The sequence below is a fragment of the Idiotropiscis lumnitzeri genome, chromosome 2, assembly GCF_059441095.1.
Source record: "Idiotropiscis lumnitzeri isolate Australia: NSW breed Sydney's pygmy pipehorse chromosome 2, RoL_Ilum_1.0, whole genome shotgun sequence".
NCBI classification, from domain to species: domain Eukaryota; kingdom Metazoa; phylum Chordata; class Actinopteri; order Syngnathiformes; family Syngnathidae; genus Idiotropiscis; species Idiotropiscis lumnitzeri.
Genome location: NC_142392.1, coordinates 6614061 through 6633475, shown reverse-complemented (window position 1 = coordinate 6633475; position 19415 = coordinate 6614061). Strand labels below are relative to the sequence as shown.

Genomic DNA, 19415 nt, shown 5'->3' with positions numbered 1-19415 from the left:
TATTTGGTTAAATACTTCAACATTAAAAATGCTCAACTTTTCTCTAGCGGTATATCGCTGCTACTCTGCCAGTCTGTTTGATCGTAATGGGATCCGCTTCATGAATCATTAAAGACATTTTTCTTCCAGAACAGAGTGCGATTTGGCTTAATGGACGCGGGCGATGAGAGCTTTTCCATTTTATCGGTATTATTTAAAGAGGAATAGTCGGACAATGGACGGTCAGAATCGGAGCGAGCCACAATGAGCGGCAACCTTCATTATCGTCACTCGCTTGCCTCGCTCTCCTCTTTCACCATGTCTGTAATCTGCTTTTGTCTTCCATTTTTCATGCCTCCCTTTTTTCTTGCGCTTGGTTGTCTCCTTACCGCTGTCTCGTTTTTTTTTTTGTTTTTTTTCAAAGGCTTTCAGACAGAAATGCAATTATTGCACTAATGGTTGGTTTTATACCAGAGAGCGTTTTGGCACACTGTCATCGTACATTTGCATAAATGTGACTGTTCTCCGAGGTTTTTTGATCCACTACGATGCTAAAACGGCGATAAAAGCCTCGTGTTGTCTGTCAATAGTTCTGGTTTATTGACGCCAATAGACAAAATATCAGTCAAATTGGGCCGCTTGAAACCGTCCAGAGAGCCTGCATCCCGGTTCCCACGGAAACACCTGTTGGTCTATGGATTGTCACGGCGGAAGAAAAATAGTGGTTACTTTGTCAAACTAATTGGTCATATATGCCTTAAGCGTGTGGACTTAAAGCACCCCGACATTTGAATAATTGATGCGAGCAAGTTGTTGTTGCACGTACCTCTCGTAAGAATATAATTCTTAACACTGAGCACTGAGTGACACCGGAAACAAGACGTGTCCGATTTCAACAGCGCAGCTTCGCTTGAAGCCACGGGCCATCTCATGACCTCGATTTGCATTTAACATGCTGGTTTCAGAGTTGAGAACTTTCTTTGGTAATAAATGATACTAAACCTGAAAGTTGGCTCTTAACTCTTCGAGTGCCATTGACGTGAAAAGTCGTGCATTCTACGAGCAGCACGAGCTGACATCTACTAGATTTTTTTTTTAAATGGGAATGGTCCGAGAAAAGCCTTAGCCAACTCTAGTGTGATCATTAAAGTGGGAAAGTTGAAAAAAAAAAAAAGAACACTCTGGCCAGCAGATGGCAGCACTGGGTCTCTTTTGGATGAGATCGCGATGTATCTTGATGCATGTGACCATGGCGGACTTTTGGAAATTCGACCGTTATACGCAGCTTGTAATTGCTCAAAGATGACGGAGATAATTAAATTTCGAAGCTGAAGCGATGATGTAATGTTTGTCCGTACGTACACGCATTATGCACACACACGACTAAATCCTACTACTACTACTAAATAACAAATAATTCGGAAAGTTTCTCAAATGTAAAATTGTTATACTGGTATCTTTTCAAAAAGCTTGTTTTCTGTACTTTTATTTTTGGGGGGGGGTGGGTGTGTGGGGGGTGTTTGAAATGTTCACACCACAGGCATCATTGCCATGGTTTTACATCCACGGTGACCTTTTCATTTGGCAAGCTGTAACACTAACTCCCCGTTGGCCCGAGGGTGTTCATCTCGCTGGACGTAACGGCAAAATAGGCGCTGTAATTTCAAATTGCCTGAAGGGGGGGGGGGCAGTAAAATGGCGCAACATGAGTCAGTTCTGACCCGCGATCCCATTTGGGGCCTCCCGAAAGATTTTTATATGACGATGTTATTGGGCGTGCTGGAATGGGATTTTGTCATTCTTTTTTTTGCGATTCATGAATTTGCGATCCAACAGTCGTTTTATTTTGGTGTGGCATACGAAGCGTCTGAATGAATTTTCTGCCTTTCGACGTCACGGTGGTAAAGATCTCGGGTGCAAGTCTGCGTTCGTCAAAACACTTCGACATTCAGCTCAGCTCAGGCTCGATTGTCAGATCGGCTCCTGTCTTTTGTCACAGCGCGCCGCTACCGCCGCTTACACCTTCCTCATCGTCATAGCAACAGTCCATGCCCCTACCTCGTCTCCTGGCGAAGAACGCTGAGCTGCTGCCGTGCACTCTGTCAGTGAATGAAGCCGATAAAGTAAAAGAGCCGCTATTGTTTCTACTCGGCTTATTCGTTGGTCCTTGCGAGTGCTTGTTTGGCGGATTACGATTTTTAGAATGGAAGTCAGACAAGACTCACGAATGAGTGCTTTGGTGTTTTTTTTTTTTGTTTTTTTTTAGCCTAACCTCCATTATTCAACTAAAAATTCACATCGAGGAAATATGTTAAAGTTAGTTGAAGAGTTTCATTTTGACCTGTGGTGCTTTGCTGCCATCTTGTGGCATTTATCGGCAATTTCAAACCTTTTTTTTTTTTTTTTAAATGTTTTTTTTTTCTTTCATTGATTTATTGTTTTCCCTTGATTCTCAAAAATGTGGCGAGAAACACTCGTGGTGGTTCCCGCGAGTGTACAAAACAGTTCAGTTGTATTTAACTTTTAAATTCAAGTACATTCGCACTTAATATTAATGCCAAAATTAAGTTAGACTTTCCGTTGGTTCTTAGATCAGAATACACGATATATGTCACATGATGGCTTTTGTTACCATGGCGACCGAGGGCGGAGCTACGACAGGTGCCCAAGGGATTTTTTTTGTAATTTATTTATTTATTTATTTATTTTTTTAGCAACCCTCTCACCCTTCTTTCCTCAAATCGACAAATCGTAGCTACTTTTTGTGCTTTTATTGACAACTTCTGAAAACTCTCGGACTCCACATCCAGACTGCGAATGATTTTTTTAGTCTGAAAGGTTTTTTTTTTCTTGTTTTTTTTGCACCATTTGTGCACTTCAAGTGTACGACCACATGAAACTGAGATGCGAAAATCCGAGTGTGACCAAACGGCAAATGCTATAGACAATCCGTATTTTGCGAAGGGCTGCAGCTGTCAGCTGTAGCGGCACCGTGCGCATGTCCGCGAGCGTGCTCACACATTAAGGGAGACGTATCACGCTTCTGCTCGCCGGGTTTCCACTCTCCGTGTAGTTGCACGTTTGCTTTTGTGTGGGTGTGTGTGTGTGGATATTTTATTCATTTTTTTTCTGATGACAATAATATATTCATGTATTCAGGAATTCTTGGGAGGGCTGAGCAAATGTCTGCCAACTCGGCTTTTAATCACGACCGAGAAAGACACACAAACGTAAATCGTCATTTGTTCCTCCAAAGAGAGTCCTCTTTGACAAGAAACTAAAAGTAGTTTTGGAACATCTCACTGTTAGTACCGTATACGTTTTACGTGATGATACTGCATGGAATATTGTGCTTGACATTTTCTTTAATGAGTGAAGTTCAGTGGTGGATATTTTTGCCCGTACGTTTACGGTTTGGAAAAAGAAGAATAGCACCATAATTTGAATTGACCTTGAACTACTCCTTCCGATCTTTGCAGAGGATAAAGAATATATGTCTGCATATGTTGGTCACTTCAAGGATTATGACGCCGTGACAGATTCGCTACCAACCGAGTAAAAAAAAAAAAAAAAAAAAAAAAAAGGATCTTTGACGTCTTTAGCCGTCAATGGCATTCAATGAGTTAACGGCAAAGTTCTTTGAGACCTCAACAAAAATCATTGTCAGCATTTATCTCTAATCCTGTTCAGTCAGACGCCTCCAACGCCAAACGCTTCACGCCACACCGGCTCAGACGTGCCGCCGGTTATTAAAATATCACGACGGATTCCGTCTAATGAGGCCACACGTCTGCCATCCCGTCCACGTCTTTCTGATCCCTCCTCTGTTTTTGATTATCCCGTCAGACTTCCATATGTGGCCTTGCCTTGAAATGTGATTAATGTCAAATTTAGTCTCCCAGGATTTGGGAGCTCGGATTTAAACGCACCAAATCAAAGAGGTTGTGTCTTTTATTGAAACGCTGGCCTGTCAGTGGCCTCATTCGTAACTTTTTGTAAAGACAGGCTGTTTGGGGAAGTATTATTTTAAAATCCCAAATGTGGCATTTAGAAGAGAGAAAAAAAAATTTTCTTTAATGTTTAATCGTGGGGGATCAAGGCAGCTAAAAACGGAACATGCTAGCTAGCTAGCTAGCCACCAAAAATCCTACCCGGATTATTATTAAAACATGCCCTTTTATTATTTTTACTTTCATTTTTTTTGGTCTCTAGCTCTTCAAAGAAAAATCTGCAACACAACACAAATTAGCAGCCGTCGTCAAGGCATCAGCACTGTTGTTGCTAAACTGTCGACGGACGCGCTCGCGCAGTCTCAACATCAACATGTCATGCATCAATGGCACGTGTCCGCTATAGCCGAGCTGCTGAAATATGAACAGGCGACGAACACACAAAAGCGCGCGTGTGAGACGCTTATTTTTAGCCTCGCCGTCTCCCTGGGACCTTCGCGACGTTATTTTTATCCCCCTTGCTGGCTGTGATGTAGCATTTATTTTCTGTGATGTTCCGTAGTGTACACTGTACGTTTGTTGACAGTTTGGAGCAAAACACTTTGTCGTCGCTGCGCCTCAAATTTATTCCTTCCATTATTTATTTATATTACTTTCCCAAGAGCCTTTAAAGACCAAGTGGTGCATTACTGTCAAATTAAACCGGAACAAAATTCTGCGGGATGCTAGCTTCATGCTAACACACGATTAAATTCCCCATAAATGTCTATCGAATGACAATATAACGATACCCACATGCATATATTCTTTATCCTCTGCAAAGAGCAACCAAGATTACTGCATTTGACAGAGCTTCGTGTAACTGCACATTTATGAGACTGCCCCCTGGTGGTCAAGGCGAGCACAAGCGAAGTCCCATTAAATATGTTTTTCTAACGTACATTACTGGCCGAGTGTTTTTTTTTTTTTAAAGGAATTCAATTTTTCGCCGGCGTTTCATGACAAGCCGGAACGAATCGAAAGACGATTTGAACTCCCAAGACGCCGCTCTATTATTCCAACACAAACACGATAACGCCTCGCCTTCATTAGTCCCGAATGTGCCTTTCCATTGCCCCCTCTGTGACAGTGAAAAGTCGACAGCCCGCACTTTAAACGTCATCTTAAAAAGGGAATGAATAATTCAAATGAGCGTAGACATTTTTGAAAGGCGACTTTTATTTATTTATTTATTTATTTATTTATTTATTTATTTATTTATTTTTAGCCGTGGCTGCCAAAAGCAATATGGGTTTAGCAGTGTTCCCCCAGTGCGCTGGCTGTCATGTCACAGCACGGCTGCATAATGAGGAAGCGGATGTGTGTGTGCGTGTGTGTGTGTGTGTGTGTGTGTGTGTATCAGCAACAGCAGGAGACAAAGATGGGAGACAACAAGGGGAACAGCAAATCCTTTTGTCATGTGCGCTAGCGACTTCAAAAAGTTTTGTTTTTGTTTTTTTTGTCGCCGCCGCTTGCCTAGTTCATTGTCATTCTCGTTAACGTTGCACTGCGATGGAGTCGCAATGCGATTGATAAATCGGATATACCGGCCCACGGATTAAAATAGCCATCAAATATCAGTTTGTGACTTTTTGAATCAAAATTCCATGCGAACAGAACTGCTCGGGTCAAATTTTTGCTTTAGCTTCAGAGTTTTGACGATGGAATTGGGACGGGACCCCGACACCATCGCGCCATGTTAACTTATGTTATAGTTTCCCTCCAAATATGCAAATTAGGACCTCCGATTCAAATCAAAGTACAAATCATTTTCCTGGTCGTTTCATGCTCTCCTACTGCATCGTCCAATTCACCCCCCAAAAAAATAAATAAATAAATGGAGGGTGGCGTTACCATGGCGGCAGCTGATCAAGGGAAGACGTGCGGCATCGTGTTTGATGAAAGGAAAATTTCCTGTGCTGGATATTCTGGGACCTTTTCTCCCAGGCTTTATTTTCAGCCCGCTTTTGTTTCAATACAACCTCACAATTTTCCAAGCGAGTCTCGAAAGAATGAGGCTGAGATGGAAGTCAATTACTTGGCGCTTCAATTACGCAACAATGGGCTTTAAAGAGTCATTCAGTGAAACGGCACAACATAATATTGGTTTAACTGGTGTTTGATTTTAGAATGTGATTTACAAAAAAAAAAAAAGAAAAAAAGAAGGAAATGAAATTACACTTCATGCCTGTTTCTCAGCGTGAGTCGTTCCCTCCTAAAGACCGGCCGCTATTACGCAGCATGCCAAAGCGGATTTAATGGATTTTGTGATTTTAACGCAGTCATTTTTTTTATTCATTAATTACAGAAATTGTAAAAAAAAAAAAAATAATTAAAAAAAATATATATTTTTCTCTGACGCCCACGTCACTCACCAAGCCAGGTTCAGCCAAAATATGGTATCATTAAAATATATATATATTTTTTTTTTTATTTGATTCCTTACTTAAAAAGCCAGCGCAGATCAACTGGTCTCGACTGAATTAATTTACCAAAAGCGTCGTCCTGCCTAACTTTTCCTCCCGATCAAATAACTCCGACCTCAATCGCGACAATATCTTTTACTTAGGTTTTTTTTTTTTTGCCTCTCTTCAACTTTAATCTTCCGAGTACATGCTTAGCAGTCTTTCCTCCTCAATGTGACTCGGTGCGAGTGCAAGCGGGATAAGAGCAGCATGAATAAACAAAAGGACACATCACTTTCCCCCGTCGTCGACGTCTAAAAGGGTCAAATAAATGAATTGCGATGTTGATTCGACTGTCACTTTTGAGTAGACAATACGTCATATAATGAAGTGCTTTGTTGTGTCTTGCCTCCCGAAACCTTTCACGTTGATTTAGTGACGGACCAAAATTTTGCAGTGCATTACAATTTGGCATTTGAATATGACATTGACTTTGTTTGCTTTTATAGATCATTTATAACATTTTTTTTTTTTTTTAATATATACATGAGGTTTTACGGTTCCAAGGAGGAACTTTTGGAGCCTCTCCTGTATATTAACTCCTTGACTGCCATTGACGGCTAAAGACGTCAAGCATCCATTTAGTTTTTTTTTTCGATCAGTGCCCTTTTGTTGGTGTTGTCACTTTCAAAGAAACGACAGTGGAGTGTAAGAAATGAAAATTCACGATTTTAGAGTCATTCGGAATGTTGACTATGTTTACATGTCGTCAATAAACATTTTAATATATAGGCAGTATTCCGGTTTTCAAAAGCCATTTAAATATGCCTTCATTCAGGTTGTTAAAATTCTGATTATTACACCTTTATTACATCTTTACGACTACGTGCCGGTCAGAGTACCCAAATCGCACGAGACACTCTGTGCATGCTCAACCGCACAGAATCTTGGTCTTTGTAGTCCAGGACCGGAAATACACGGCGAAAGTTGGAATAAATAGGACAACACAATCTTGCAAGAGAAAGAAAAGAACGGAAGGAAAAGTAGAAAAAATTTTTTTAAAAAGTTTAATTACGTCATGACATCCGTTATTAAAATCCCTCAAGCCAATCAAACGGGTAATTCCGAATGGCTCCGAAATCTGAATTTTATCCTTTAACCCAAATATTGACTGATCGAAGATTTAATTTCTTTTATACATTTAAAGTCCAATTTACTTGTAACAAATATTTGAACCGCATTGTCTGCAGTCTTTGAATTAGTCATAACCTTTTTGTCTTTGACCGCATGAATGTAATCATTCCCTCTAAAAGCCACAAAAACTTGCATTTTTTTTCCACTGGCGCTGGGAAACAATTTTTTATTTATTTTTTGCCGAGTAGACTCTCTTTGTCTGTAGGAATATTTTAGAAGCTAAAAGTTAAATGATGTTTACCGGGAGAGCTTTCATGTTACTTCTCCAAGCGCGTAACTACTTCCAGTGGAGTTGCTATTTATATCTCCCCGGATGGTTGGCGTGGAAATTGCGAACAATGCTGCTTGGGAACACAGAAGCATCATTAGATACTGACTGATTGTGTCAGCTTTCTTTCCGAGTTGTCTGTTTTGGAGTCTTGTCTTTTGCTAAATGCAGTTCTTATATTTATCTTTGAAAAATTAATTATTGTGAATATACAACATTTGTAAGATAATTAATCAGTAACCAGTCATGGGAAAATGCAGTGGTGGGGCGTCAAGGCCTGCAAGGCTTTCTCTGCCGGCCGAACATAATCAAGAAATCATGATCATATTCTTCACATTGATGTCATTTTGTATTCTAGTGTTGAATTTGTAGGTTAGAGTTTTTAACCAATCAGAATTCAGCTAGCTTGTGTTGCCAGGCAGATTTCATAATACCAATCAAGCGTGCCATTCGTCCGAGGCCTTCAGATACCATCGTGCGGGGCGTCTGTTCTGTCAAAGCCAATCGACTTTCAGATTTGATAGACAGTTGCGACAGCCAATCAGATCGCGAGTTGGTTACAATGAGCCTTCTCGCGGGCTTACGCTGAAGGTGATGAACGCGACTTGTGATTGTGAGAGGGCGGCGCGATGCGGAATCAACTCACCCGGAAGTCGTCACTGGCGACCGTTGGAAAATCTAAATTATATTCTTGCTTTTTTTTTCAAACCACAATGGCCGAAGAAGGGAATTTAATTGCAGATACGCTTGCGAGGTCATTTTCTTGACGGACCTTTCAAGAGAAGCTAGCTCGTCCAACACTTGTTGACATCCTGATGTCAAACGTCCACTCCCTCGCATGCTAAACGAGTTCTCTCTTTGCGCAAATGACTTTTGGAGGGCCGTTCAACGCCTTTCAGACGGCCCATTTCTGAGTACGTTTTTCATTTCATGTCATGGCCATATTTCACACCGGCATAATCGAGCGCCACAGGCCAACTATAATTTGATATAGAGGTAGAATTACTCTGATACTTTTTTTAACTGCATTGTATTCAAAATGTGGCAAAAAGGAGGGACTACCCACGAGATCTCTCCGCCAACTTTCGCTTCCTACTTTACAAACCGCCCAACGTTAATAGATTTCCTTTAATCCGTATTCCCGCGCTTCATGTCAACAAGTGGCACAAGGAGAAGCGCGTGCTTGTTTGGTTGACTCGCTAATAGATTGCATCTCTCTCTGGAGGCAATTTAAAATTGAAGCAAGTTAATTAAACTTGTCTTTGTTTACTCTCTCGCTCAAGAGTTAATGAGTTATCCTCATTTTGCACGGAGGCTTTATAAAACTGCAACGTCAGCGTAATCCTTCGTAAATTGCGTCTCTGTTCTCCTTCCCTGCAGTTTATTGCCTTTGCGTCGTTGTTCTTCATCCTGGTTTCCATCACCACCTTTTGCTTGGAGACCCACGAGGCGTTCCACACCATCATCAACAAGACGGAAGCCACGCGGAACAGCAGCCTGCCCGATCTGGGACCGCAGTACGAGATCGAGACCGACCCCGCGCTCATATACGTGGAAGGAGTTTGCGTCTTCTGGTTCACCATCGAGTTCCTGGTCCGGGTGACCTTCTGCCCGGTCAAGTTGGAATTTGTTAAGAGTCTGCTCAACATCATCGACTTTGTTGCTATCCTTCCTTTCTACTTGGAGGTCGGTCTGAGTGGCCTTTCCTCAAAAGCTGCCAAGGATGTGTTGGGATTCCTCAGGGTAGTACGTTTTGTGCGTATCCTGCGTATCTTCAAGCTGACCCGTCACTTTGTCGGGCTTCGGGTGTTGGGCCACACGCTACGGGCCAGCACCAATGAATTCCTGCTGCTAATCATCTTCTTGGCGTTGGGGGTGTTAATATTCGCCACCATGATTTATTATGCCGAACGCATTGGCGCGAAGCCCAATGACCCGACGGCGAGCCTCCACACCAAGTTCAAGAACATTCCCATCGGGTTCTGGTGGGCCGTGGTCACCATGACCACTTTGGGATACGGCGACATGTATCCAAAGACGTGGTCGGGCATGGTCGTGGGGGCGCTGTGCGCTTTGGCGGGGGTGCTTACGATAGCCATGCCCGTGCCTGTGATCGTCAATAACTTTGGGATGTACTACTCCCTGGCCATGGCCAAGCAGAAGCTCCCCAAGAAGCGGAAGAAACACATCCCTCAGACAGTACAGGGGGGGTCCCCGACCTACTGCAAAGCTGAACTCACCACCACCTGCAACAGCACTCAAGGTGACCCGTGCCACGCCAAGGGCGGCAGGGTACTTGAACGCAACCGCTCAGGTAAGACCACAAGTTTCTTATCGGCAAGAACGCTTTGTAATTCACCGTTGTGTGACCTGGCTGATTTTCGGAGTCTTTTCGGGTCAGGGGAGGAAAATCATCAAAACAAGTGACACCACAAGATAATCTCTCAGGATAATCTTGAGATGCATCAAATAACCGTGCCTTTGTTCAGAATCAGAAGTATATAAATTAGATTGATTCAAGATGAAATAATTAGATAGAAAATAAATCCGAAACTGTTTTTCAGTCTGTTAGTCTTAGTTTTGATGCACCTGTCGTGCCTGCCAGAGGGCAACAGGTCGAACAGGTGTGAGCTCGGGTGCGTATTGTCTTTAACGATATTGAGAGCTCTGCTGAGCCACCGGGTGGTGTCGATGTCCGACAGGGAGGGGAGAGGGCAGGCAATAATCCTCTGCGCTGTTTTGATTGTCCTCTGGAGCCTCACTCCGTCTGCCTCAGTGCAGCCGCCGTACCAGGTAGAGACACAGTATTTCTCTGTGCCGGTCTTTCCTAATTCACTGCCAACCCCGGTAAAATCCAATTTTCGGCTTCTATGTCTGTCAATGGCAGCGAATATTAACAAATACCGTATTTCCGGACTATAAGCCCCACCTGTATATAAGCCGCAGCTTTATACGGGTGCAGCTTATAGTCCGGAAAATACGGTATTCTCATCAAATTCACTGAATTCGGTGGTGAAGCAAAATAGCTTCATCGCTATTGACCTCTTTCATCACTCCAGCGTTAAAAAGGATCAGAGGAACAATTGGAACGTGAAGGTGAGAGTGTGTTTGACATGCTCGTTATACCACTCGCAGTTCTGTCAGCGGACTGTAGCGGTGGCAGCGACCTGACCATGTCTCCAGAGGAGAGGGTCCCCATGCGAAGGTCGAGCACCCGGGAACACGAGCGGCGGAGCGCGGGGACGTGTTTTCTACTTGCTGCTAGCGATTACAATTGTCCCGCGGATGGAGGCATAAGAAAAACAGGTGAGGATCTGTAGAATTTCTCCAAGCGAACTGCTTTAAAAGCCATCTGTCAGAATTATCGAGATAAATATTTAAAACACCCCCTTAAGGGTGATATGAGGAAAGACTTCTGTACGAGTGCCGTAGTTAATAAACCGGTTACAAATTCACTGATGAAAATTGATGACTCGCGTCCACAGGCGGCTAGAAACTGCGCACTCAGTGGTTGGTTTTGTCTTCTCCAAACAAATCAGCAGAGATGGGCATGTCAGTAAATTCTGCCGGTTCGTCACTCCGTCATTTGAACCGCGCTTCCGTCATGGCTAAATTTCATTTCCATATATATTGTCAATACAGTCCGTTCGAAGCAACCGCAGTGTTTGTTAGTCGTCTGATCCGGTTAGTGACGATTGAAAAACTTGCTGCCGTCAGTTTTTCGAAGTTTCCCGTCATTCGCCTGCAAACCGGGAGTCCTGAAGTCATGTAATAAGTAACCGTTAGCATAGCTCTTTTCACGATGTTTAACTCATTCACTCCACAAGGCATACACACACCTTTTTAAAAATGTAGTCCCCCGCATCCCAAAGACGTATTTATACGTCTTGGCCTTTCTTTTTTTTTTTTTTAAGCGTTTGATAACACTTTCGATCACTCGCTCAAGACTTATACACAGGAAAAAAATCTGTGACCTCCCCCAGAAAAAAAATCTTGTCATTTAAATCGATTATTTGGCCTGCAGGATAATCACTCAAGATAATCCTTTCGTTATCCGAGAATGCACCCTTTGCTAACTTTGATTGATGACCTGATTGTCATTGTGCGCTTACGTAAGACTTCATCAAGCCTTTCCTGTGATTGTCCGGGAAATAATCTGTGCATGCACTCACCATACACAATATGATAGTTGCTCTGTCTCACTCTTGTCTCCTGTCTTGCCATGGTTCACTCGACCTGGACTTGGATGCCTGCCTGCCTGCCTGTGTGTGTTCATATCCCGCACTTCCTCCTCCACCACCTCCACCTTTCTGTCGTGCCCCATCCGAAGGCTACGAGAAATCTCGGAGTTTAAACAACATAGCGGGCATGGCTGGTAACGCCCTGAGGTTGTCTCCCGTCACCTCGCCCTACGGATCGCCCTGCCCGCTCCGGCGCTCACGTTCCCCTATTCCCTCCATCCTGTGAGACATCCGGCGCCACCACACTTTTTTTTTTTAATTTAATTTTTTTTTTTTTTAGCATTACCCGCTTCATATCCGATCACAAACTGAACTGTGCTAGATCTCGTGGTTAATATTGAGCACCTGTAGCAAAGACTGATCAACTGACTCCCGCCTGAGTGTGCTTGGCCATCATCCTCCTGTGTCACTTGAATTCCCTTTGTTTTTTTTGGGGGTTTTTTTTCTTAATATTTTAATCTGATATTGTCATATTGCAATAAAAAAAAATGACTGGTGGCTTTCAAAGTTGCAGCCATAAAATTTGGTAAAGGACGTGTTTATATTCAGGGATATGTTCTATTTCGATACCTAGAGGGAAATGATGTGCTTCCATAAGAAAATATATTTTTTTTCCATTTATTATTATTTTTTCCAGCGCGTATGTCTGCCCCTCTTCACCTGCTCATGTTTTTGCATGGACGCCACTCTGTAAACCGTCGTCGTCTGCAAGCCGTGTTGCCAGGGGGAGTCCACATCAGGCACTCTGTGAGAATATCATATATATGCCGTCATGCGTTAAAAGGAAGCACTGGACACACGCTTTCGGTTGGGTTTTATGGATCAGGACCTGTTTGGCTAAAATTGGAGTGCAATACTTGGCGTCAACCTGCAGAGGCGCTGTTGGGTTAGTCAGTTATTGGAGGTTTTGTGAAATTAGGATTATTCTGATGAATAGGAATAAAATCTGATTCTCAGTTAAAATATTCTTTAAAAAACATTTTGATGCAGCATGAATCACTTAAGTTCTTGAACAATTTTCAAGCAAATTTGTAAATTTTATTTTGATAACTGTAGGACTTTTTTTTTTTTCGGGCAATCATATTTCGACTTTTTTTTTTTTGTCGTTACAATTTTATTCTAAAAGAAATTACAAAATTGACCCATAATTTCACTAATTTGTTCTTTTTTTTTTATTTTTCCCCCATTTAGATTTTATGCTAGCAATATAAAAATAAATATTTTTTATTGTGTCAAATTTATTTATTTTTGTTTCCTTTTTTTTGAAAAATTTACAAGCATACATTTTATTTGAGTCATGTTCAAACCTTTTCCTGATAATATTCAGTTTTTATTCTGGCAGTTTGTTGACCCTTTACTCGTCAGACATAAACATGTGTACTTTTTTTCATTATATTATGATAAAAGTAATATTAACATATCTACATCTCTTATTACAATCTGGCATTTTTATTCTTGCGACTTTTTTTTTTATCTCAATTTAGTTATTTATTCTGAATTAATTTCCGTAACAGTAAAACCGTTTCCCCTCAAATATAATTTTACGTCAGTACTTTTTATCGTATCTATTCTCGTAACTTGACATCTTATTTTTTTGCGTAATTGTCGCAATTTTACTCTGACAACATCGCCCATTAATTTTTTTCCCCACGTATTATCACAATTTTCTATTTAGTGACGTAACATATTTTCATATCACAACATTGAATTTAACTTTGTAACTTCATTTTTGTTCTAAAAAGTCATTTCAATGTGGCGCTAGTACTAAAACATTCAAATCGTTCTTATCCCAAAAACGTAATTCGTCATCCGACTTCATGTCAAAGCTGATGCGCCCAATCAAGAAAGACGGTGTTCTTTCCTTTCCACATGACTGCACATATATGCGCATATAAGTTGTTTGTATGTTTCTGGTTGTTCACTCGTAGATAACTGCAAAGAGATGGTGTTTACTGGTTTCACACAAGCAGAGAGTGGCGTTCTATCTTAATGGCTTTGGGAAAGCAGCGCCTTGGCAGAAAGGTAACCGCCGTTTTGAGTTGACAATCCTGGAATTTAAATTTTTGACGTAATATATCGTCAATGGTCCCTGAAGAATTCCATTTTTTTTTCATATTTTTATTTAGTATTTTTTCGTAAATGGCTTTTGTCCGTTCCAGACATCCCATTAATGTAAAAATGAAAAACAATTACAAAAATGGGCGTACGTGTTTTTAACAGGACAGCGAGATTGAGATTATCATGATATTGCGATATTTTTCCGACTAATATTACATTACTCTGGCAGCGTGACATTTTTTGTTTTTGTAACAATAAAACGGCTAAAAACATTTTCATTTTATTATTACGAGTTTTTTTCGCCGATTTATTTTTGGGAACTAAGATTGAGATTATCATGACATTGCGATATTTTTCCGACTAATATTACGTGATTCTGGCAGCGTGACATTTTTTGTTTTTGTAACAATAAAACGGCTAAAAACATTTTCATTTTATTATTACGAGTTTTATTCGCCGATTTATTTTTGGGAACTAAGATTGAGATTATCATGACATTGCGATATTTTTCCGACTAATATTACGTGATTCTGGCAGCGTGACATTTTTTGTTTTTGTTACGATAAAACAGCTAAAAACATTTTCTCTTTTTTTTTTTTTCTCGATTACAATACACAACTGTTCATAATTTAATTTTTATTTTTTCGTCCATACCGTGGCTTTCATGCACCTTCCCATCAGCCTCATGATACCGTACCCCGATCCAACAAAATTCCCCGCATGCTCCAACAGGTGTGGGCCTGCACACTTGGACCTCACCCATTCTTCCAATACCACCGCTAGCGAAGGGTTGCCTAGCAACTGGCTTGCAGATGATGCTTTTTGCCCATAGATTGGCCCGACAGAAAGTCAACTAAAAACAAGCGCTCTTCCTTGTCTGTTGACTAAATTATTGATCACTTCCATCTAAAAACACAATCGTCACATGTATGTTTCATCCTGCATGTATTTCAAACAACACATGCATGGCGATATGTTTATTGTAGACGGGCTGAGAGTTAATTTCTGGTTTGATTAACACCCCCCCCCCCCCTTGGGGTGAGACTATCTAACAATATGAGGACCTATTGCAGCGGGACGACCCCATTTGGAGGCATTCCAGCCGCTACTACAGGACAATGAAGGGGGGAGTCGACGCAAAAACCACTAGGAGACGGCCGTCCTCTCGGCTCGTGGCTCGTGCCCCCCCCCCCCTTCCCCTGAGAATCCAGGAGGACTGTGACCAAGCATTTAATCCTGAGCAAGAGGCCAAAGCGAACAGGACATGTGCTCCAATAGACTTGTGTAAATAAGTCACCCACGGCAGCGCATTTTTTTTTGGTTCACGTTGCACCGTCTGGCACTCAAATCTCACGATGGCATCCCCCCCCCCCCCCTTCCTTGCAATAAGTGTATTAGTCGAGGCACTTTGTGTTCTACAATGGGGTGTTTTCATATTGTGGACATTGAGTATATTCAGTAGAGAGCGACAACTGTGCTACTTTGAATCAATGTGACATCTCCGCTTTTGGGTCAATTTCAGTCCGGCGTGTGTTAAATGTACGTGCGTGTCCTATTGAGAACATGAAAGGTCGTGTCGGTGGATTTTTGATGACGTCACTTTTCGAGATTAGCACAGAAACGGATGAGAGGGTCGTCGTCCCGATGTCCCCGCCCCCCGCACCCCAATCCCGCCTCCTCCCACCGTGATGCTTGTTGAAGTCTCCCACTGTGCATTGAACATGCAACGACCCTGCGTTAGTGCTGCAAATGAACCAAATGATTATGAGAGGATGACTCAGCGCTGGCTAAAAAAAAAAATGTTTCTTCCAAATGTATCCCAATGTTTTTTTTTTTTTTGTTCTGGGTCTGGACAAATTGTGTAGCAGAAGTTTACCAATTGAAAAAAAAAAAAGTGGGAATTCCAGAATGGCTACTTTTGGACAGTAGCAATTCTGTGTACCCAAACAGTTAGATCCCTTTTTTTTAATAAAAGTTGTATTAGGGCCACACTGAAAAGGAAAATATGAGAATAAAATTAGCATTATTGTACTATTAAAAGATTTTTTTAAAAAAACATGACAAAATTTTTAATTGGTAATAAAAATATTTTAGATGGATGGAGGGCTGCGCCGTTGTGGGAGTGGTCACAGCCGACAATCGCGGCCAATCAGAGAGTGTCCTTTAGAGTCTCGACATGACGTAAGCACACCTGCGGTGTCAAGTGGACTTTCTGCCACCAAATTTGCCAATCGCACCCATAAAAGAAAAGACTATGAAAAAAAAAATAAATAAATATTCTTGTGAATTTTTTCCAATCATGTCATTCCTTTCTTTACATAATTTTCCCCGCAAATGTTGACTTTCTTCTTAACTTCTTTTATCCAGTGTGGCCCTAATTCTCCTTTTTGATTTGCAATAATCCGAGAAACCGAAAAAGCGCCAATCCACACTGTGATTTCCGTCGAAAACTGAGGGCTTGTCGGAGTGTAAAAAAAAAAAAAATGACGAATGATGGAGAGGACTGTCAGGTGGCATTTTTGATGTGTCACCCTCTACCCACAATCCTCCTTGTGTAGTACACACGCTGCTTTACTCTTGAATCTGACAAAAGAGTACCGTTTTTTTGTGTATTTTTAGGATAAATGTAACTTGGGGAGAAAAAAAAAAAACAAGCCGTTTATTTTTCTGAATCCAGAACTTGTATTTTTGTGTCTTACTGTTCATGGCCTGTGAAAGTCATGGTAGTCCGATGCTGTGCTTCTTTCTCCATCGTGTCTTCAGACGTCGTCGAGCTTTTTTTGATCCGAGTTCACGTTTTTTTTTTTTGTATGTTATATCGTGAGGACAAAATTCGAGTTTCGAGTCTGTATTTGTGGAGCCTTCGTTGGCGTTCTGAAGTGCATGCTAAAAAGACAAAAAAGACAAAAAATGTGTCAGTTAAAAAAAATAAAAAGAAATGACACTGTATATCATGTGGAGAACAATGTGTATAAAAGTGAATACGATGTGAAAGATTCACATAAACTATTTATCTTTTAAGGAGTGGATTCTTGTTTTCATTTTCATGACATAAATGTTTTATTTTTGGGGCTGTTTTGAATTACCAAAAAGAACTAAAAAAAACGTCAACACACAGGTAAGTGTTGTACGCACGCAAACTTATTCAAATACGTCGTTCGAGGGCTCCCTCTTGTGGTATGTGAAAGAATCGCTATCAAAGTACAGTTCAGTTGTATTTCACTTTTTAGTACAGTATATTTAATTTTTAAGAAGTTTGTTTTTCTACTTTAATTTAGGTATTGTGATTTTTTTTAAAATTATTTAACAAGTGTTTATTTTATTAAAAATTTCTAAATACAGCTTCTTTTTTTATAACATTGTTCCATTTAATTATATTGATTTATTCCCAACAGCCTATTTTTTATTTATTTATTTTTTTTGCTTCTCTTTGTTGCGCTTTATCCTGTTTGCATATGTGGATCTTATTGTTATTTTTCCTCCAATCAGGTTTCAGTGTCTGTGTTGCCAGGTACATCTATTCTGCCCAGGCCTTTCAGAATCCACGTGCTGGCTATTTTTTTTTTTTTTTTTTTTTTCCACGAAACCAGATGTCAAATTCAACCACCCTAAGTCTCACAATGATGTCATCCTTTTCCCGTTCTCTGATTGGCCAAAGCAAGCATTTCTGGTGAGCATGATTTATTTACTTTTAGGTTAACATGTACATTATGGGCTATTATTGTTATTGTTTTTTTTTTTTTAATTATTATAAGACAGTATATCGCACTCAGGCCAAAATATTGTCCCTCCAAAATAGTCATCTTTCAGGCGATGCCAAAAATGGCAAGTTTGTTCAACCATTTGTTTAGTGTGAAAGAGAGCAAGTGAAATTCTCTCTCTCTCTCTCTCTCTCTCTCTCTTTTTCCCTGACTTTAAAGTGCTGCAAAAAATAAAAAATAAATCTCGAAGCTTAATCTTCATGGTTTGTGATTTCCGACATTTTTCACTTTGCTTTATTTCATCTCTTGTTATCGGGAATGGTTCCGCATTGAAAATCGTAGTCACAGGGGCTGGGTGTGATGTGCCACAATTATAGATGAGATAGTGAAAAAAAAAAGGCAACATGACTTTCCCATTCTATATATGGAAACTCAGACACTGAATATTTGATTGAAGGCCCATGCATATATGCAAGCTACTTTGTGGAACATGAGGCATCAGAATACCAAAAGTAATTCCTTGTGATTGAAAACTGCATTTCTCTTTGGTTGTACGTTTCTTCAACAGGTTCGGAAAGAAATTGTCAACACGGCTATTGTTCGTGCTCACCTATTCACTCTTCAACTCACGTCTCACATTTAAGCACCATTTGGGGCCTCTGGATCTCTGAGGCATTCCAACTATCTTTACTCGGGTTGCCATGGAAACAGCCACAGACGTGCCACGGAGATGTAAACAGTCGGAGCTGGGAGTGTGTTTTATTCAAGGAAAAAAAAAAGAATCCTCCGCATCCTACATCCACCCACGGCACACTCCCATGCCTCGGGGAGGAGGACGGATGAGTTTCTTAAAAATGAAAGATGCTCGAAACGAAAAGAGCAGCGCGAAGATGCATTCATTGTACCTCGTAATTCTTAGTGTTAACTTGAATCTTGAAAGTCGAGTAAGACGTCATTCCATCTTTAAACTGCTTTGATAAAAACACGCCAAACCTTTTGTCGATGCTGTCAGAAAACAAAAAGGCGTCGTACTGCGACGTGACATTTAAATCTCGCTAAGTGGCGCGTAATGAGGCCGCCGTCGAGAGCCGAGTGACTCAGGTGCTGTGAGTGGAGGCTCCATTTACAGGCTTTTATACCACACATACTCCAAAAAGCCACGGTAACGCTCTAAATTACTCGCACAATGACACGGAGCCGGAATTATTCTAATTAGGAAGTCGACAACAAAACAGGAGAGATGGCACGAGCACGGCGCGGGAAAGACGCAGCGGGGTGCTCGCGTGGTCATGCGCAGGAAGCTGCAATCACTTCAGCCGGCCATGACGACACTTCACTCCTCTGAGCATGTGGGATACTTATGTGTACTCCTCCGTTTATTTTTAGCTTTTCTTTAGTCATAGCATCAGTGGATGTTGCCATCAACTCCATGAAGAATGCTCTGAGGCAGGTGTGGGCAAACTGTGGCCCGGGGGCCACATGCGGCCCGTTAAACGTTTTAATCCGGCCCGCTGAATTTGAAAAAAATGTAATGAATTAACCTTGTTCATGTTTTATTTTTTAAAAAAAATTGTTTTTTC

The 19415-nt window shown here is 41.2% G+C and overlaps 1 protein-coding gene across 11 annotated transcripts in view; it reads left to right on the top strand.

Moving 5' to 3' along the window:
* kcnc2 (potassium voltage-gated channel, Shaw-related subfamily, member 2) overlaps positions 1–17155 on the top strand; it is a 35499-nt gene extending 18344 nt beyond the window's left edge. The window contains exons 2-7 of one of the 11 annotated variants that reach the window (XM_088289038.1): positions 9216–10149; positions 10971–11141; positions 12166–12298; positions 12714–12823; positions 14005–14098; positions 15208–15318. In XM_088289038.1, coding sequence (XP_088145164.1) covers positions 9216–10149; positions 10971–11141; positions 12166–12298; positions 12714–12823; positions 14005–14066 — 1410 coding nt within the window. In that variant the 3' untranslated portion in view covers positions 14067–14098; positions 15208–15318. Of the gene's footprint in view, positions 1–9215; positions 10150–10970; positions 11142–12165 lie in introns of all 11 variants that reach the window. The other 10 variants (XR_015842376.1, XM_088289037.1, XM_088289042.1 and 7 more) reach the window with 10 other exon arrangements.
* Positions 17156–19415: the final 2260 nt, after the last annotated feature.